At 36.0% G+C, this 21,683-nt stretch overlaps 1 protein-coding gene across 1 annotated transcript in view; it reads right to left on the bottom strand.

Moving 5' to 3' along the window:
• The window catches only part of LOC143246606 (adenylate cyclase type 3-like), a 172,692-nt gene that overhangs the window by 40,804 nt on the left and 110,205 nt on the right, over positions 1-21,683 (bottom strand). Inside the window, exons 9-13 of the mRNA XM_076493625.1 lie at positions 17,595-17,657; positions 15,542-15,642; positions 4,021-4,185; positions 3,203-3,293; positions 2,063-2,191 (exon numbers count right to left, since the gene is read on the bottom strand). Coding sequence (XP_076349740.1) covers positions 2,063-2,191; positions 3,203-3,293; positions 4,021-4,185; positions 15,542-15,642; positions 17,595-17,657 — 549 coding nt within the window. The remainder of the gene's footprint in view (positions 1-2,062; positions 2,192-3,202; positions 3,294-4,020; positions 4,186-15,541; positions 15,643-17,594; positions 17,658-21,683) is intronic.

Raw genomic sequence — 21,683 nt, 5'->3', positions numbered from 1 at the left:
AAAGAAGTCATCACCACAGAGTTAAGGAAAATAATAAATTAGCGCTAACAAGCATTAAGATAGACATTACACGTTGCTTTTACCTTAGTTAAAGATGGCCTTGTAATAAACAAGGTCTACGGTCGTCTGTTTTTTTTTGTTTTGATTTTGAATTTCGCGCAAAGCTTTGTTTGTTTGTTTTTGAATTTCGCACAAAGCTACTCGAGGGCTATCTGCGCTAGCCGTCCCTAATTTAACAGTGTAAGACTAAATGGAAGTCAGCTAGTCATCACCACCCACCGCTAACACTTGGGCGACTCTTTTACCAACGAAAAGGGGGATTGATCGTCACATTATAACGCCCCCACAGCTGAAAGGGCGAGCATGTTTGGTGCGACTGGGATTCGAACCCGCGATCCTCTCGGATTACGAGTCGAAAGCCTTAACACGCTTGGCCATGCCGGGTCTGGCCTACAGTCGAACGATAGCTACAGTAGTCAATCAGTGAAGATAAGTAGAATTACGAAAGTAATGATAATTTGAAATATATCAAGAAATTTGGAAAACGTGAAGCAAATTATATTCGTTTCTCATTACCGTATTAATCGCCGGAAGCTGAGAAATCAATCGATTTGACATTCGGAATGTGAAAAACAAAACCTAATCACACCAGATTGCAGTTGTTGTTTTTTTTAATTCGCGTCTTTCGTAATTAGCCACCGTGAATTTCAAATCAGAGGTGTGTAAAAACAGCATTTTAAATTTGTTAATGTTTTTATGGCTACTACGCAAAGTGATAACAACCCCAGCGTTCGTTACTTGGTAACTACACGTAGCAGATTTAAAATAATATACTTACACGTTTCTCATTTGAAATACGTAGCGAATTAATTAACTGGAATATGAAAAAAAAACAAATAAAAACATAATTTAGAATCTATTGTTGCCATGGTTACTAGCCTACTAGAAGAAGAAATGCAGAAAAACTAATTGTAATGCATTCTAAAAACACTGATTAAAAAGTCATTAATTTCAAAATGAATACATTTGTTGTAATTCTGTGTTTGTTTTTGAATTTCGCGCAAGGCTACACAGGGGTATCTGCACTAGCCATCCCTAATTTAGTAGTGTAAGACTAGAGGGAAGGCAGCTAGTCATCACCACCCACCGTAAACTCTTGAGCTACTCTTTTACCAAGGAATAGTGGGATTGATCGGACATTATAACGCCCCTACGGCTGAAAGGGCGAGCATGTTTGGTGCGATGGGGATTCGAACTCGCGACCCTCAGACTACGAGTCGAAAGCCTTAACCAACCTGGCCATTCCGGGCCTACGAAACTGAAGGTTACATGCCATAAGGCGATAGATTTATTGAAATCGTCATCGGACGTCGTTGTTGTAAATTATTAATTAATGCGAAAATAAATTATTCATATGTTATGAAAAATGTACATTTTGTATTGTCTAATTGCGGGCTTATTATTAATTAGTTAATAATATTTTACAAGTATACACTGATTGATATCCATTTTATAACCTACATTTCGAATGTACACAAACAATGTAACAACGAGACTCATAGACTTCTAGTATTTAGAACTAACAAGATTTGGAATAAAGAGGGTGCTGAGAAGAGGGAAGAAAAAACAAAACTCTCCTTGACGACGGATATCTTAAACACTTTATAAAGATAAATAAGAAAATAAACACCAAGGATAAGCAGAAAAAAAGTGAAGACACTCAACCTCCACCATAGGTCTCTCTGAAAATCTATGAGGTAGAATATGTAAACACGGCCCGGCATGGCCAAGCGTGCATGTGTTTCGTGTTTTTCTTATAGCAAAGCCACAAAGGGCTATCTGCTCAGCACATCGAGGGGAATCGAACCCCTGATTTTAGCGTTGTAAATCCGGAGACATACCGCTGTACTAGCGCGGGGCAACGCATTGCACACCTTTGCCCAAAACAACAACAACAAATGTTTGTTTAGAGAAGTGTATTAATTTGTATGGTCACTTAGATTTATTTCTAACTAGTTCAACTAGCATATTTTTGTTGTATAGAACAGTAATTATTAATTACCGTTTTCAAGGCCTGAAGAAATGTCCACACTGATACCAAAGCAAACAGAGTGAGGATTCTCACCCATGGCCTTAACTCTGCCGCTTGGAAAAATAAGGACCCAAACTTTGGTAAAGGTATCTTGTAACACTGAAAAATGTAAAAGAAGAAACAGTGTATTGACTATTTTATAAGAATCTCTTACAAACATACATAAAGGTTGTCTATCAAGCAATGAAATGTTAGTACTGAAAGAGGAGGCGAGGACTTCACCACAGTTTTATACCCCGTGGGTCTTTTTCTGATATATTTTGTGAATAACAACTGGAGAAAATAGTTATTGTTGAAACCCGTGAAGGTATTTGAACACCACAAACAATGATAAATTATAACTCATTAAACTCTGCCGTGACAAACGCGGTTTACAATTAGGCAAATAGGTGAGAGTTATGTTAAGAAAAACAACAAACAGCATAAATAAAACGCAACATTTATTTAAATTTGCATAATGGTTATTGATTCAGTTACATCACATTCTTCAAATATGAGAACATATCTCGACAAGCCTATTTTTTCCGTTTTAGCTGGAAGCTTTCATAAGTTATGGTGTTATACATTCACAAACCCACCTTTTAAATAAACAGTATATGCGACGACCATTTAAGTCTTGGAAAAAGTTCATATTTTATTTTAGGATAAAGAATATTTGTTGTATGAGTAAGCGCGAATAATCAAATATAATTAATTATAAACACAGAAGAAAAATCTTTTAAATCTCAGCACGAGAAGATTGCATACACGTTACTACTTCCTTCACATACAAAAGCAGAATGAAGTAAGATATTAATTATAAAAATATCGTCCATCAATGTATCTCCACTTCCGCCACAAAGATCGTTAAAACTAAACGGTTCCTGCAAAACATCCATCTTAATCTAATACACAATTAATATTGATTTGTAACCCCCCCCCCATCTCTCTCGCTCACGACAAACTGAACAACGTTTTAATTTCAACACACTTAAACTTACAAACGTTTGTTACACTAGGATCGCTACCAATATTATAAAAATTGTCCGTGAATGAACTTAAAACTCCGAGGAAGAAAAACAAAACGAGTGGAGTTTTTTTTTCGAAATGAACGATGCGAAACATGTATACCTTCATTAAGACAAGCAGCAGCACGCCAACAGTGATGAATGGGATACTTAGATGTGCCCATACACTGCTGATGGTCTGAAAAGCAGCAAGCCTGAAAGATCAAAGAATCCAGTTTAAATATAAGTTGAAACAAGTTTCTAAGAGAAACATTAGATAAAATAACCCATGACTTAATACGAGACACGTCTAGCCTGAAGTTGTTGATTCTTACCTTGAATTTGTATATATTTTCATTTGGTTTTGATTATTTACGACACATTTCTTTTTACAGTGTATCAGACGTATACAGCAAACCTGATAAAGCTATTAAAAACAGAATTGTCGAATATTTTTTTATTCTTAAATCTTAAAAGGTCATTAAAGAAAATATACCTTTCAGACATCAGAGGTCTGATTTCTGTAAGTCAGTTAACAAAAGCTTTGTAATTATTCTGTTGTAAGAGGCAACTGAAATTTCATACGACTCACATGTGCGATATATTACTTAACAAATATTATCTAGTGATAAAGTAATGAAAATTTATACGACACACATTTGATTAATTAGTAAATGGTTCTTGATTATTCTCTAGTGAGAGACTGCTGAAAATTCATGTGACTCCCAAGTGACACATATCTAAAGTTTTAATGCCATGGAACTTTTGTGATACTCCACATGATTTAAAATTTAAATATAAACTTTATATTTTGAGTATGATTGAACACAGGTAGAGTTGGATTTTAAAAGTTTATATAGTGTACTGAATAAAGGCTGGTCTGATTAATCACACATTATATTATTTAAATACATATTACTCATTTCAGATAAATAAGCTTACATTCCAGGAACCAGCACGAGGTCAGCCAGGTCACACACTAGAAGGACCAGAAGAAAGCCAGCCATTGAAACCGTCACTGTGTTCGCTCTTCGACTTCGGTACTGTTCTTCCAAATTTGCGGTTTTAAACCTTAGTGTAAAGAAGTGTGCGTTTTCCCACACGTTCCTAAAGAGTAGAACAAGTGAGAAGCGAAATAATGACAACTTGAAGAATTAATGCAGAAAAACTAATTGTAATGCATTCTAAAAACACTGATTAAAAAGTCATTAATTTCAAAATGAATACATTTGTTGTAATTCTGTGTTTGTTTTTGAATTTTGTGCAAAGCTACACGAGGGCTATCTGCGCTAGCCGTCCCTAATTTAGCAGTGTAAGAATAGAGGGAAGGCAGCAGCTAGTCATCACCACCCACAGCCAACTCTTGAGGTACTTTTTTACCAGCGAATAGTGGGATTGATCGTATCATTATAACGCTCCCACGGCTGAAAAGATGAGCATGTTTAGTGCGACGGAGATTCGAACCTGCGACCCTCAGATTACGAGTCGAGTGCCTCAACCATCTGGTCATGCCAGGCTTTGTTATAGTTATTGTAACACTTTTTATGTCATTTTTTTCCCATAAGTAGACTGGTTTTTTCAAATCAAATACAGAGGAGCTATTTAATGTGTGATTATTTATTCGTTGTTTTACTTCTAATGGAAAATATCACATTTTATTTTCAAGCGTTAACTGTTCTAACTAAAAAATTTCTCTTACACGTTTTTCTCTCAAAAATCAACGACAATATTTTACTTCATATTATATGTACCATTTTTCCCATAGTTACTTCATACCATATTAAAGGTTAACCATACTTCATAAGAATGATGTCGCATGATGCTTTTGGAACTACATATTTTATTAGCGATCGTGGTTATTTCACCCTGGTGGCCATGATTACGTACTATTGCTAACATCACAATATTCATTGTGACAAACTTCTGTAAAGTAAAACTTGCTTAAGATGCCCACCTTGACGAACTCTATACGCACTCGCTCCCACATGTAAACAGATTAAGTGGATAAAGATATACTGGAGCTGTTTACGGAAAGACCTGAAGAACATGTGGTCGGAAAAGAGTTTTCCTGATTCTAGTTTCATTGGCCATTTTTCTTATGCAAATAACCGTTGGTTTAGAAGTTTGAGAACTTCTGGATTGAAAACAGTAGTTGAGTTAAAAGTTTGGGAATATCTGAATGAAAACAGTAGTCTATTTAAAAGTTTGGGAACATCTGGATGAAAACAGTAGTTGATTTAGGTGTTTTGGAACTTATGGATTGGAAACAGTAGTTGATTTAGCAGTTTTCGAACATCTGGATGAAAACAGTAGTTGATTTAGAAGTTTGGGAACATCTGGATGAAAACAGTAGTTGATTTAGGTGTTTTAGAACTTCTGGATTGAAAACAGTAGTTGATTTGGATGTTTTGGAACATTTAGATGAAAACAGCAGTTGGTTTAGAAGTTTCGTAACTTTTGTCTTGTATCAATTTGTTTACTATCGTCTTAACAGAGTCAAAAGATGTTGCCAATTTTACGCAATAACTTTTAGATCGGCAGTTTTCTTTCGCAACCATAACCTTCACTTTAACTCTGAAGTTGTTCCGAATTAGCTTGGGTGTGACTTCTCTAATAGTTACTGACCTAAACACCTTGCTGTTACTGACCTAAACACTTTGCTGGGAAAGTCTTCCCACTTTGACTGACTTAGTCATTCTTTTTTTTTTTTATGAAGTATTGTCTTTAGGCCCTACATGTGTTAACAACTTTGCTGTGTGAATAGTTCTGCTCACAAAAGTTTTGAAATAAACTACAAATTTACTTGTGTTGTCACGACCTAACGGTCAGAAATTTGCTGCATACAAGATATATAGGTACCATACCAGTTGCCCACAGTTAGCATCTGTGAATGGATGCTACATGATTAATTAACCCACTGTAGAAATTCTTTAATTTCAATCGTTTTATATATCAAGCTATAGATGTTGATGGAATGTTTATATGAAGCTTCCATCAAGGTCATCACTGCAACCTTAAACAGTATTTCCAAAGATGTGGTATCGTTGGCTCCACATCTCAGATAATAACTAAGGTAAGCTCACGTGAATAGCTAACCAGTTCCTTAACTTATAAACTGTACATATAGATCAGTAAAACGTATAAAACGTCTTCAGCCATTAAAGGGCAATGTCGTTATTGTTTGTTTGTTTTTGAATTTCGCGCAAGGCTACACGAGGGCTGGCTATCTACGCTAGCCGTCCCTAATTTATACAACGAAGAATAAAACCTTAAATGATTTGATTTAATAGTTTTTTTACAAATCATACAAAGCTTTTTTTTTTTAAACTATATTAATGTGTAATGTGTAGTATCTTATGTAGAATCCAATTTTGGGTTTCGGTAGAAATTTATAAGTAATTTTTGTTACAGATTTGAAAAGCAGCAACAGATATCCTAACACGGTCCTCGAAACCAGAAACAAAAGTATAAAGTTCCAAGTTTGACTGTGTGGGTATTTGGGTATTGATGTTGTTAAATACCCAGGAGGGTCAGGTACATTTGACCTCTTCCTCCCTCCCGAACGATTATAGCGCCTGTCTTTAGGGTTTTTTTTTTTGTTTTTTTTTAAAGCTTTGGGCCAGAGTAAAAGTATAACATCATACTCAGGTCCATTTCAGGGCTCAGTCCATGCATGGACGAACAAGAAGTTTTTTTTTTTTCATTTAAGTTTTTTTTTCCATATATATATATATATATATATTTGTATTTTTCTCCTTTTTCTCGATTGAGAGAATGCTACTACTACTTGTAGTAACACAAACACTCACACAGAAAAGAAAGTAATAATAATTATTATTATTCAATACTTGAATAATAATTCAAAAAGAGAAGAAAAAATAATAATAATAATGATTAAAAAAAGAAAATAATAATTATAAAAATAAAAATAAACAAGGACTAAGTGTCTAGTGCATAGTGGCCAGCTTGTGTTACATTTCTTAAATATATGTTAAAAGGGGAGAGGTATTTAGTACCATTTACATCATGTACGTGATATCTGTCGAGATCACACATTAAGTCATTTTTATGCCAATTCTTATTGAAATATTTTAGAGAATTATGCAAGAGTCTTTCAGCTATTGTATCTATGTTTGCATACTTGTGCATGAATGTGGTTGAGGTGCTACGTGGTACGTTATATGCTGAAGTTAGTACAGAATTTTGTATACGTTGAAGTTTCTGTACATGTGTGGGTGCTGTGTTAATCCAGGCAGGTGATGCATATTCTATTGTTGGTCTAATGTACGTTTTGTAGATTTTAAGTATGTTGTCTGGTGATGTTCCTTGGATTTTACCTGAAAAAAGTATAAAGTAATAACGATGTGTTTGTTTTTGAATTTCGCGCCAAGCTACACGAGGGCTATCTGCGCTAGCCGTCCCTAATTTAACAGTGTAAGACTAGAGGGAAGGCAGCTAGTCATCACCACCCACCGCTAACTCTTGGGCTACTCTTTTACCAACGAATAGTGGGATTAGCTGTAACATTATGGCGCCCCCACGACCAAAACCTATTTCCTAGGGGTCATTGTTGGCAATACACAAAACCTTTCCGATTTTTTAAAAAACTTATGATATAAAAAAAGAAGACATTGGGATTAAGTGAACACGATTGGGTATGATTAGTTATTATTTATTGTCACTAATTAGGATTATAGATCTCTTTAGTAAATGAACTTTTGCCGAATGGATGTTAGAGACATGTGATTTATTTTCGAATTGCGCTTAGTAATTTTACTCAGATGCTCGCAGTTAGCATCATTATCGACCCAACAAATTTCAGAAATATTTCAACATGAAGGAATCGTCACGTGGTCACGGAATGGGCTGTCTCAATGTGATAGAGCTGTGAGATAAAGCACTACTTCACGTACTTAGAAGTCTCAGAATCCATAGAGCTGCAAAGATAAGGTATTAAGATGACTGAATGAGGACAGCAAACCCAAAGTGGAACTAATTTCTAATTATACAGGTTTGACCCAAACACAAAATAGAACTAATTTCTAATTATACAGGTTTGACCCAAACACAAAATAGAACTAATTTCTAATTATACAGGTTTGAATCAAATACAAAATATAACTAATTTCTAATTATACAGGTTTGAATCAAACACAAAATAGAACTAATTTCTAATTATACAGGTTTGAATCAAACACAAAATAGAACTAATTTCTGATTATATAGATTTGAAACAGACACAAAATAGATATAAGTTCTGATTATACAGGTTCGAATCAAACACAAAATAGAACTAATTTCTGATTACACAGCTTTAAACCAAACACAAAATAGATGTAAGTTCTGATTATACAGGTTTGAATCATATCCAAGATAGAACTAATTTCTAATTATACAGGTTTGAATCAAACACAAAATAGAACTAATTTCTAATAATACAGATTTGAATCAAACACAAAATAGAACTAATTTCTGATTATACAGGTTTGAATCAAACACAAAATAGAACTAATTTCTGATTACACAGCTTTGAACCAAACACAAAATAGATGTAAGTTCTGATTATACAGTTTTGAATCATATCCAAAATGATAGAACTAATTTCTAATTATACAGCTTTGAATCAAACACAAAATAGATGTAAGTTCTAATTATACAGGTTTGAATCAAACACAAAATAGAACTAATTTCTAATAATACAGGTTTGAATCAAACACAAAATTGAACTAATTTCTGATTATATAGGTTTGAAACAGACACAAAATAGATTTAAGTTCTGATTATACAGGTATGAATCAAATCCAAAATATAACTAATTTCTGATTACACAGGCTTCTCGAGACGTTTTTTAGTTGTTACAGACTTTATGTTGTGGCCTTAAAAACGCATCTCATTGAATGTTTTTGTATTGACACAGGTCATCCATGGTATACTCAAGGGAGCTGGTTTGTGGACAAGCTCTACTGGAATCTGAATGTGAAGTTAAGATTACTTGGCTTGGGGTACCATTATTCTTAATGGACCAGCCCAGATTTTGTTTAAGCTTAACATATCGTTACGTCATATCATGGAAACCATCTTCAAAGCGTCATCACAATGCTCAGACGTTAAGAGTGAAAATCAGGAAGAATATACAATAACATGTCGTCCACCATATCTACTGAAGAGGCCTTTTTCCTTGTACCAAGTACCATCAGATAGGCTTAACTGAACATGACCTTTATGATGGCTGGTCTATCAGAGACTGAAGCATTACCAACTTCAATAACAATATTGATCTCCGTGTATTCTAGGACAGCTCTTGACGGCTATGAGACAGGGGGAAGAGATCCCAGACGTCATACACAGACGTCATTGTTGGTGACTTCGTTTATGTGAATGACAACGCCATCTCACTTCATGTTCTAGACCATGGAGTAATCACTTCAGAGAGAGACTAGTAATTTAATGGAGCGGACCACTCGCTATTCATACCTAGACCTAGTCGAATTTCACTGGAACACTCTAGAACATGGTGTTTCAGCCGTCGGTTTTAGCTCTGCAAGAGCTTGTAAATGTCATTATAGAAGAATGGAACTAGTTGACACAGGTCAATATCTGAAAGTTTATCAGAAGCATGTACAGACTAACCAGACAGTGGTCAATATTTTTACTGGACACACACAGTATTGATAAGATTTGTTTTTTCTGTTTGTTGTTTCCCGATAAGTCGAAAGTAAATTGTGTATAAAAAGAATTTTGTTTTGTGTGTGTGTGTGTGTGCTAGGAAAGGCTTAGTGCAGTTTCTATTCAAAACGTTAAAGATATAAAACGTATACAACTAAAAATTGGTTACTAGTGCATAAGTACTTGCTTATATCAGAGTTGAAAACTGATCCCAGTAAAGTTGTTTTTTTTTTATCGTAAAAGACGTATGTCGATGGATATTTTCAATATGGTAATTACATCATTTGTTTTGAGTTGCTGTGAAAGAATGTCTGACGAAACACTATGAAAGTTAACCCTTTGCTAGGATTTGATTGATGCAACATAGTTGTTATTAAGAAAGACGTAAAGTAAAATTGTTTGAAAGTGAGTGACCTTTGGTCCGGCTTTAAGGAATTAGGTTATTACAATATTCTAAGTCACTAAACAGTATTTGACTGAAGGGGTATGTATATGTGTTTTCTTATAGCAAAGCCATATCGGGCTATCTGCTGAGCCCACCGAGGGGAATAGAACCCCTGATTTTAGGATTGTAACTCTGTAAACTTACCGCTGTACTAGGGGGGGGGGGGCTGAATGGGTATAGCGGCTGCCTATCTAAATTTACTAGGTGTGGATGGAGAGTATAAGATCTCTGTGGTTGTGAAACGTTATAATTAGATAACAAGAACAAGGTTATAAAGAAAAAAATGTGAGAGAGAACTGATAGAGGAAGAGAGGCGCAGGAAGAATGCAATAAGGTGCCGGGAGGAAACTAAAAAAAAAATACATTTCTAAAGCTATGTGTTGTTAATTATCAGTATATAAAAAGAAAGTTTTAACGTCACGTTGGCGTGAGTCCATTCCTGATACGATTATAAACAAAATTTATAGACATAAGAAGGGTTTGTTTGTTTGTTTCGAATGTTGCACAAAGCTACACGAAGGCTATTTGCACTAACCATCCACAATTTAGCAGTGAAAGACTAAAGGGAAGGCACCTTGTCATCACACTACCCACCGCCGACTCTTAGGTTACTCTTTTAACAATGAAGAGTGGGATTGAATGTAACATTATAACGCCCCGGCGGCTGAAATGGCGAGCATGTTAACTATAACTGAGATTCGAGCCCACGATCTACAAATTGCGAGTGGAGCGCCCAAACCATCTGGCCTTATCAGGCCTCATAAAAGAAGAAATCGAAATTGTAGTCAAGGCTTCACAATACAACCTCTGGAAATGAGAAATGTATAAAGACACGTCTGCGTATATATGAGCCGTTATTCAAAGCTATCAATTAATTTTGACTGTTAACTGGATCAAAGAGAACTGGTATTTTCAAACGGTACCTTATGGACATCTGGAATAACAAGGCAGGTTTGCGAACTCATTAGACAGTATTCCTCACGGGCCACAATAGATCCTAGAAAGCATGATTCGTACCTCGTACTTTTACAAAAGTAAGTTTTGCATGGAGACTGATGCATTCTTTAACACAGTCAAGCTCGGTCCTCAGTTTTATGGTTACAATCTGAATGATCCAGTGTGTAAAAATAGTTAGGAACCACTGTCCTTAATTGTTAATTACTGACCAGAAGAAAGACACCCCACTAGAAGCACCCGCCACCACAACAGCTTTATCCAAGTTTAGTTTTTCAGTCGAAACACATGGCTGACTCTTATTTTTATTACGCTTTCATAGCTGATAATGAGGAGCGTTTCATCATCACATCTTGAACTCCAGACATTTCGGTACGTAGCCCGACTTGCTAACCACAGGGAGCTTTGCACTATTACAAATTAATTCGATTTTTAAGTGACAGTTTAAATTTAGTTTTGTCTTTAATTTTTTTTTCAATGAAGAGAAAAATACATATTTGAGCAGATAGTTTCAAGATTATTTCGAATCCAGTTAAACTGAGCTACTATCAGCACAAGTGGAACTACTTGCAAGTTCTATTTTATATTCCTGTTCCAATTATAACTATTTGTATTAATATAATAACAATTTATGTTAAATAAAAAACAAAAAGAGGATCCAGTTCAATGGTTAATTATAATTAATTACATAATCAGTCATTTATGGTGAAAAACCGGTGCCGATAACACGAACACGTGACTACTTTGCTCAGCCATGTAATTATTTTTTACTTCCCAGTTTCTCTCTTTATATGAACAGTCAGTACTACATAAAAGTGAATGTTTTAGCTTTATTTTCATCAAATTAGTACTTTGTATATATATGTACGTATATATATACACGTCTGGTCTTCATATGAAAAAAGGGAACCAATTTAAAGTTTCATTTCTTTTCTTTTGGTGACACAAGTAGAAGACACCCATCACGTGATTGGCGGAAATGACATCTTTAAGGCGTGTCGTCTACAATCCACGCCTCAATTTACGTTTGGTAACTTTTTCAAGAAGGCGAGGAAGCAGACAGAAAACACGCAGTTTAAGAAAACTTATTATGTTTTATCTGGTATAATGAAATGACATTTATAAAGAAATAAAATATAACACTAAACTGTTTTAATACAGTTTGAGTCCACTGAAAAGTTATTTACTATTTTATTACATTTGTAGTGAGGCAACTGTCAAAGTCTAACATTGACAAAGGGCTGTGGCATAGGGTTTGTTTTGAATTTTGCGTAAAATGGGCAAGAGGGCTATTTGTGCTAGTCGTCTCTAATTTAGCAGTGTAAGCCTAGAGGAAAGGCAGCTAGTCATCACCACCCACCACCAAATCGTGGGCTACTCTTTTACCAACGAATAGTGGGATTAATGGTAACATTATAACACCCCTACGGCTGAAAGGCGATCATGTTTGGTTCGACGAGGATTCGAATCCGCGACCCTCAGATTACGAGTCGAGCGCCTTAACCACCTGGCCATCCGGGCCGGAATCCTTCTTTATGGTAGAACAAAACACGACCATATTTTTAAAGGCATTAATATTTCACAATTATAAAAAGGACGGTTGTGAAATTACAACCTGGTTTCACATGTATTTACGAATATGAATATTCATAGGTATCCTGGTAAAAAGACAAGCTATGGAACGCCACATCGAAAATTATGAACATCGTAATAACTTTGTCGGTTAACATTTTATCGTTTGAGATTCTCATTGGTAGAAAGAGACACAAATATATTTTTCTGACGTTTTAGTATCTCTTACGTCTAAAGAAATGGGTGAGAAATAATTAATTCGTTCTGGCTGGTTATTAAACACGGATTTCTACCCTTGTCAAAACCTTCACCCCAAAAACGTGCATCCTAAATCACTAAATCCGCAATAACGTCACTGGCTCTTGCGACATCTTAATAAAATTTGTACTGGTGTGAAACTGAAATTAGGACTTTTGTTACCTAAAAAATATATAACTGACCAAGATTTCACATCAAGTCATACAAGGTTTATTACTGGTGTTTTAATAAGATATTTAACGTATATCTACATTAAGGTTCAAGGAAGACTGGGTTTTTATAAGGCTGAATAAATCATATGGACTTCAAAGATATGACAAATATTTCAATGTTTGGAAGATTAAAAGTATGTGGAAGAAATAACAATGTGTATAATATGCATTACATCTTAATCAAGAAACTGTTTTTGATGTATATACACATTACGATAACGCAAAGTGAATTTATATACACCGTCGTGGATTCGAATTTCCATCACACCAAAATGTGCTCGCCCTTTCAGCCGCGGAGGCGTTATAAGTGACGCTCAATCCCACTATTCGTTGGTAAAAAGAGTAGCCCAAGAGTTGGCGGTGGTTGGTGATGACTAGCTGCCTTCCCTGTAGTCTTACACTGTTAAATTAGGGACGGCTAGCGCAGATAGCCCTCGTGTAGCTTTCCGCGAAATTCAAAACAAACAAACAAACAGACTTATATACACTGATTAATTATCGGTCACTTCATTTCTAAACCGCTTCTTGAGAGTTGCCACAGCACTAATGGACTACCGAACAGGCTCGCCCTCAGGTTGCTGTCAGAATCAGCCACCGTAATGTAAGAATTCTTGGGTCATACAGAATAACCGAGGAACCAATCCCAGAGCTGGACTGGATTCGTTTATACGTTCATGTTGATGTAAAGTACAATATTTGTTGTCACAATGAAATATTTACAAAGTTAATTTGTTTAAATTATATATGTGTGTATATATATATATACACACACACACACAGAGATGACTGATGTGTGTATACACGCTATAGTGTACCACGCTGTAAAAATAACACAAATCTAATGATATATTGTTATTAAACAATAATATGTCAGAAATATTCCACTCTTCAGAATTCAGGACCAAACGTTTTGCTGAAGAAGAAATTATTTTAAAAAGAAAACGTTTCACAGATGTTTTCAGCTCATTCGTATCTCATACTGTTTACAAAGAGGCTAAGACTACTAAACTACGCTGATGGAGGTGGCGATTTTTCCTGACAGTATATATTTTCTCAAATATGGTCATATTAAAGTGAGATTCAAGAGTCTTGAGTAAATCTTTTGTGTCAGCAAATTTCACGTGAGAATGGATAAAACATTGTCATAACTAAGAGATATTACAGGAGTTTTAACACGTAACAACAGATCAAACACTGATATAAATATAACAGGAATTTAATTATGTGACAATGGATCTAATATTGATATAAATGAAAGATATATAACAGTTAAATCACGTGATGATTGATATGATATCAGTATAACGTTCTATATAGCTGACTAGTGTTTTTTTATTAATTATTTTTAGGTGTTTTGTATTTAAAATTAGGCTTCGTTGCTGGATGGGTACTACTACACGAATATTTTAAGACTTCTTTTAACGTGTTTTCTAAGTAATGACGTGTTTTTCTTTAAAGCTATTTTCATAATACAACTGGCTAGAATGTGTAAAAAAATACTGGGGATTACTATTATGAAGGTTTCTTTGTATCTTAGTTCATAATATGTATTCAGGATTTCGCTAAATCTTTCAAGCTGGCCAATTCTTGTAGGACATTAGTGGGTTTACGGCCGAAAATATCGTAAATAGCGAAGAAATTCGGCGAACAACACATGCAATCTACGACTACAGAGGGTCTCCCAGTGGCTTACATCGCTAGAAACTTGGTTTCGATACTCGTGGTGGGTTGTTGTTGTTGTTGTTGTTTTTTGGAATTTCGCACAAAGCTACTCGAGGGCTATCTGTGCTAGCCGTCCCTAATTTAGAAGTGTAAGACTAGAGGGAAGGCAGCTAGTCATCACCACCCACCGCCAACTCTTGGGCTACTCTTTTACCAACGAATAGTGGGATTGACCGTCACATTATACGCCCCCACGGTTGGGAGGGCGAGCATGTTTAGCGCGACGCGGGCGCGAACCCGCGACCCTCGGATTACGAGTCGCACGCCTTACGCACTTGGCCATGCCGGGGCCCTCGTGGTGGGCAAAACACAGATAATGTTGTGCAGCTTTGGGCTTTATTTCATACAAAACAGTGTATATGTGTTATGTAGCATACTCATCGGTTTGAAATGTAATGCAGTTCTTATCACTTTGTTCCACAAAGTTTGATTGATTAATTCACGAGTTATTTATTTTTGTTCAGATATAATTAGTAATTATATGAAATGTTTTAAGCTAAATATTTACATTAGTTTAATTACAAATATAGATTTTCACAGCTAACCGCAATTCGTGTTATATATTTTTTTATTTTATATTCTTTACAAAGGAACTCGCTAATTAGTATAAATATACAAGCCAACTTCAACCAACCTGTCACTTTCTCTGCTAAGTAGCTCCCTCTGGAGGCGTTCTTTGTACTCATCATCTGTGGTAACATCAAACCCGACCTCGGGTGGTTTATATGTTTCTTCCTTCACGGGTAATAAAGGAAAACACGAATCATTAAGAAATAAAAACAAAACAAAGAATAAGAAGGAACTGGGACGACAAGCAGGTTTTTGTGACATATCCACACACAACCTTACGCCGTACGTCAATACTTATTTCTCTATGTATTACGACAATTATTTTCTCATTTTAGAACTACATACACGTGCGAGACAGTATGCCAAGTGACACTCAATACTGGCGATAGTGCTAATAACCAAATCGACCCAAGTGTTCTAGTATCAACAGCGAGATCGAATGTGTTATTCGTGGCAAGCTGGAAAAAAATCAATTACGAAAGACATCTTTGCCAAGAATAAAGTGAGGTTCAAATTTTCTCGCGTGACGGTAAAGTTGGTGCAAACCGCGTGAGAGTGACCGTTTGTTAGAATATTTCAAAATCGTTACCATGGATACACTTTTTCAGCTTAGTGGACCCTATTGTAAGATATTCAAAAGTAACGGTCGCTTGACATTTCGATTTATTTTGGTTTTTGTTGAACATTTTTACTGGAATCCCTCGACAAAAAGAAAACAACAAATCTTCAGATGGAATCATATTATTCACCACATAATTATTTACGATATAAATCGTAACACAAAATGATAATTTAGATAATTATGCATAAGCTGTTTGAGGTCGTTCTTCATCCATTGATGTTTGGCAAAAATTTTCTAACCAGTCCAGTAAAATATTTTGTTTTGAATTTCGCACAAAGCTACACGAGGGCCATCTACGCTAGCCGTCCCTAATTTAACAGTGTAAGACTAGAGGGAAAGCAGCTAGTTATCTCTAAGGGTGACATATACGAACTTAATATTTGAAAAAAAAATAATTAAGTGTTAGTTAAAATAGTTTATTTTGATTTTGACTTCTGGTTTCGTTCCCTTTTTTAAAAAATTATGTGAATTGCAAAATTAGAAACTGTCCATTGGCAACAATGATTCGAATGTTCACTCAATGGAACGTTGCGTGTTCATAGGTCCCTAGTTTGTTGGTGGTAAATTCATATTTTCTCTCAATACAATTTCTATTTAGTTTGACCAATGTAATTTCCTCAGTAATTGAAACACGTTCTTAATATTCAAGACTTTCAGACTCATAATTTATATTGGTATTCACTTTAAAAGTGCGTCCCGAGATAAAGGTGGTCTCCAGTTTAGTTTGTTTTGAATTTCGCGCAAAGCTAAACAAGAGCTTTCTACGCTAGCCGTCCCTAATTTAGCAGTGTAAGACTAGAGAGAAGGCAACTAGTCATCACCACCCACCGCCAACTCTTGGACTACTCTTTTACCAAAGAATAGTGGGATTGACCGTTACAATATAACGACTCCACGGCTTAAAGGGCCTTAACCACCTGCCCATGCTGAGCCCACCATAAAAAGAGAGAAATTGTTTAAAAACTAATTCGTATAATTTCGTCAATCAACGCTCGTAAAGTGCAATTGGATGGACATATTGTATAATCACAGGTTAAAACTAATTGCAAACTCACACTAATTATGCAAGAAATTGTAATAGTATAGAAATATTATTATTTAATTTTACGGAGTTTAAAACTCACCATTCACTGTACTCACAGCATCAAACTTGCATAATCTATAATAGGTTGTTGTTGTTTTTGAGTTTCGCGGGCTATCTGCGCTAGCCGTCCCTAATTTAGCAGTGTAAGACAAGATGGAAGGCAGCTAGTCATCACCACCCACCGCCAACCCTTAGGCTACTCTTTTTACTAACGAATAGTGGGATTGATCGTCACATTATAACGCCCCCACGGCTAAAAGGGCGAGGATGTTTGGTGCGATCGGGATTCGAACCCGCGACCCTCGGATTATGAGTCGAAAGCCTCAACCGAAAAATAGAAATATTAATGTTACTGAAGAAAACGAGAGAAATATTTCTAAACTAGAACACTAAATAGAAAACTCTATTTACCTCTTTTGTTGTCGTGTGGGTCCCATTCTTGTTCGTGACATCATCTAGGGTTCCGGCAGGGTACTGTGGCAGAAAAAGTTAAATGTAAGATAATGTGCGCCGTTAGCCTTCTGTGATTTTCAGAAAACAGACTAAAGCACTTTCAGGGTCTCGTTTACCTTCACTGATAAATCATGCAAAAACGTGACAAAGCTGGGATGTTCTTTCGCGAGGTTCACATATTTTCTGTCTCTCTCTTTTCTTAATTCAACTACTTACATATGCAATATGGGAACACGTTAGTGAATGAAGTGCTTTTAATACAAGGTATAAAGAAAGGTGAAAAAAAATAATTAAAAACAAACAATTAAAAAGTGAAAGTTTGTTGTTTTTTAAGTGACGAAAAAGTGAAAAAAAATTGAAACTTTGATACATTAACAAGAGAGAAAAATAAAAAGCTGATAACTAGAATAAAGTATGTTGAAAATCGGAGAGAAACTTGCAAGTGTGAAAAAACCAAAACGAAACACGTTTATTTTCCAACTTATCTCACCAAGTTTCGGTTTTTCTTGTTGCCTTGCTTAGTCTTTTGTTACAGATGGGCGTGGAGTTATATACGAATAGCGTGACACTTTACATACGCACTAATGTAACTCCTGACCCCGTATTTACTTAGGACATGAAGTATATGCCAGCCTAATTTTCGAAGAACTTGCAAAATCTGGCGTAACATGGCTCTTAGTTTTGTTTTTTGAATTTTGAACAAAGCTACACGGGGGCTATCTGCGCGAGCCGTCTCTAATTTAGCAGCGTAAGACTAGAGGGAAGGCAACAAGTCATCACCACCCACCGCCAACTCTTGGGCTACTCTTTCACCAACGAATAGTGGGATTGACAGTCACATTATAACGCTCCCACAATTGAAAGGGCGAGCATGTTTGGTGCGACGGAGATTCGAACCCGCGACCCTCAGATTACCAGTCGAACGCCTTGACTCACCTGGCCATGCTGGGCCTAAACATGTATTATATAACATATACATAACTACGCAGTGGACTTACTTTATTATTATATAATACATTTGCCATGCCTGAGAGTGACTAAACATTATATTAGAATAAAATACGCACCAAGAGATTAGACATTAATAAGTGAATACAGATATTAGAATGTACAAACTTACGAGCAAATTAATTATTTTTAATAATTTTGAGTGACTGGTTAAAGAAAAAAAAATGTTAAAATGTAAACGTGACGCTATTTACGCTTTCAACTTTCCAACTTTCAATTCATTTCTGCAGTATATGCTTAATGAGAGTCCACAATTTCGGTTGCCATGGTAGTGGTACGATACGAAACAGTCCATGGAATTTCTAAAAAGTAGATACTGATATGTTAATGAAGTCGTTAGTGATGAATTAACTTACGAAAGGCATTTCTCAGTGTTAACGTACACGGAATGTTCAAACAAATCGCTACATCGTAACAAAAATACCTTATGGTTATCCATCAACGTGATCAAATATTTAACGGTTTATTTGAAAACAGCATCGATGACCTCAAATTATAAGGTTCTAGCGATTCGTTCGTGAAGCTGTGACGTCAAGTCAACTTGATCTCCGTGTTGTTGCTGAATGTTGCGCAAAGCCATTCGAGGGTTATCCTGTTTGTTTGAAGTTAAGCACAGAGCGACATAATGCTCTGCCCATCACAGGTATCGAAACCCGGATTTTTGCATACTGAGTCTGAAGACGTACCGTTCTGTCACTGGGTGGTGGCTATCCTGCTTGCCGTCTCTAAATTAGAAGAGAAACACTGGAGCGAAAGCAGTTAATCAATACCACCCATCGCTAACTCTTGGGTTAAGTTACTCTTTACCCATCGGGAGATGTAAAGAAAAAACAAACCAAGATGAAAACTGAAGCTTTGGAAACAGGTTTACCAACCATTGGCTAGTCTGACCTAAGTTTCTTAATCATCGTAAATTGAAAAAGAAAGCAAACTTGTTGTATTTATCGACACTTTGCTGGTGGTTACAACGTACAGCAAAACTTGGTATCTGTGTAAATGTACGTATTAGGGTTAACACGAGCATTTCATCTTACTGTGTTGTTCACGTTTATAAGCATTGAAAACATTATTCTCGCGATTCGGGAGTGCAAACGTCGTTCGGATGTCACGTGACTCTTTACGAGCGAATTGAAAATTCAGTTCGTCAAAGTTTGAATCACGTCGGTTGAGCGCGTGATTGTTTTCTTTCATTTTATCGTCAAATTAATCAAACATCATCGATTACGTGCAAACAGCTAACGATCCTACGTAGAACGTGCACGTTATAAAGAGGGGCTCTCCAGAGAACAGAAAAAAATTCTGCTTGGGGGATAATGGACCATCTGGGGTTTAACGATAGCATTGTAGTCTGTCTAACACACAGAAAGGCCCTCACACACGCCTTTGCTATTGATTGGTCTAGACTTTCTTGTTCAGCAGAACAAACCGTCATTCCATGCAATATTGTCGAGATCTGTTGAGTTAAATAATGGACTGTGTAAAAAGGGTACAAGATAATAATGTATTTAAGCATCCCGAGGAATGTACCATTCTTTTATAAGCTTCTGTATTTAAAGGATAATAATAGAATATGTTAATATATATTTATATATGCAACTTTAAATTGCAATTGTAGACATTTGATATTTACAAATTACTAGCTTGCAGGCCTAGCATGGCCTAGTAGTTAGGGCACTGGACTTGTAACCTGAGGGTCACGGGTTCGAATCACTGTCATACCAAACACAGTCTCCCTTTTAGCCGTGGGGGCGTTATAAGGTTACGATCAGTTCCACTATTCGTTGATGAAAGAGTAGCCCAAGAGTTGGCGGTGGGTGGTGACGACTAGCTGCCTTCCCTCAAGTCTTACACTGCTAAATTAGGGACGACTAGCGCAAATAGCCCTCAAGTAGCTTTGCGCGAAAAACAAACCAAACCAAACTTGCTTGTAAAGTACATCATCCAGTATGTCATAAATATTTCTGTCATATTTGAACAAATCTCGTATTTGGTAATATGCTTATGGATAAGAAAACAAAAAAGACAAATATATCACGTGCTGAGTTGTTCTATGTTTAAAACTGTAAAATATATCAAAAGAAATAAAACGAAAGTTTATTTTTGCAAACACATAAGAAGATAAACATATGTAGCAAGGCCTAGTAGGTGACAAAGTTCCTTAAAAAGAAATAGTTTTATATGTTGTTGTTTTCTTACGTTTTCGATGTGTGATGAAATATTACTTAAGGTGATAAAGGCATTTTCTATTGATTTGTTTTGAATTGGGCGCAAAGCTACAGGAGAGCTGTTTGCGTTAGTCGTCCCTAAGTGGAAGGCAGCTAGTCATCACTAGATACCACCAATTCTTGGGCTATTTTTTAAGTAACGAATAGTGTGATTGATCACCAATTTATAACGCCCCCATAACTGAAACGGCAAACATGTTTGGTGTGACGGGAATTTGAAATGGCGACCGTCAGAGTGCGGGTCAAACGCCCTAACCACCTGGCCATGCAATGCCGACAAATACACACATCAAAATACAGTGCCAACAGAGATGGTAATACACACATCATCATACAGTGCCAACAGAGATGGTAATACACACATCATCATACAGTGCCAACAGAGATGGTAATACACACATCATCATACATTGCCAACAGAGATGGTAATACACACATCATAATACAGTGCCAACAGAGATGGTAATACACACATCATAATACAGTGCCAACAGAGATGGTAATACACACATCATCATACAGTGCCAACAGAGATGGTAATACACACATCATAATACAGTGCCAACAGAAATGGTGATACACACATCATAATACAGTGCCAACAGAAATGGTGATACACACATCATAATACAGTGCCAACAGAAATGGTGATACACACATCATAATACAGTGCCAACAGAAATGGTGATACACACATCATAATACAGTGCCAACAGAGATGGTTATTGTATAAACATATGTTTAGACATCATGCCTGTTATTCAAATACATTATTGTTAGAGATTTGCAAACTATACCAAAACAATTCCAGAAG

The sequence above is a fragment of the Tachypleus tridentatus genome, chromosome 3 (assembly GCF_004210375.1).
Source record: "Tachypleus tridentatus isolate NWPU-2018 chromosome 3, ASM421037v1, whole genome shotgun sequence".
Classification (NCBI taxonomy): domain Eukaryota; kingdom Metazoa; phylum Arthropoda; class Merostomata; order Xiphosura; family Limulidae; genus Tachypleus; species Tachypleus tridentatus.
This window is presented reverse-complemented; position numbering and strand designations above follow the sequence as displayed.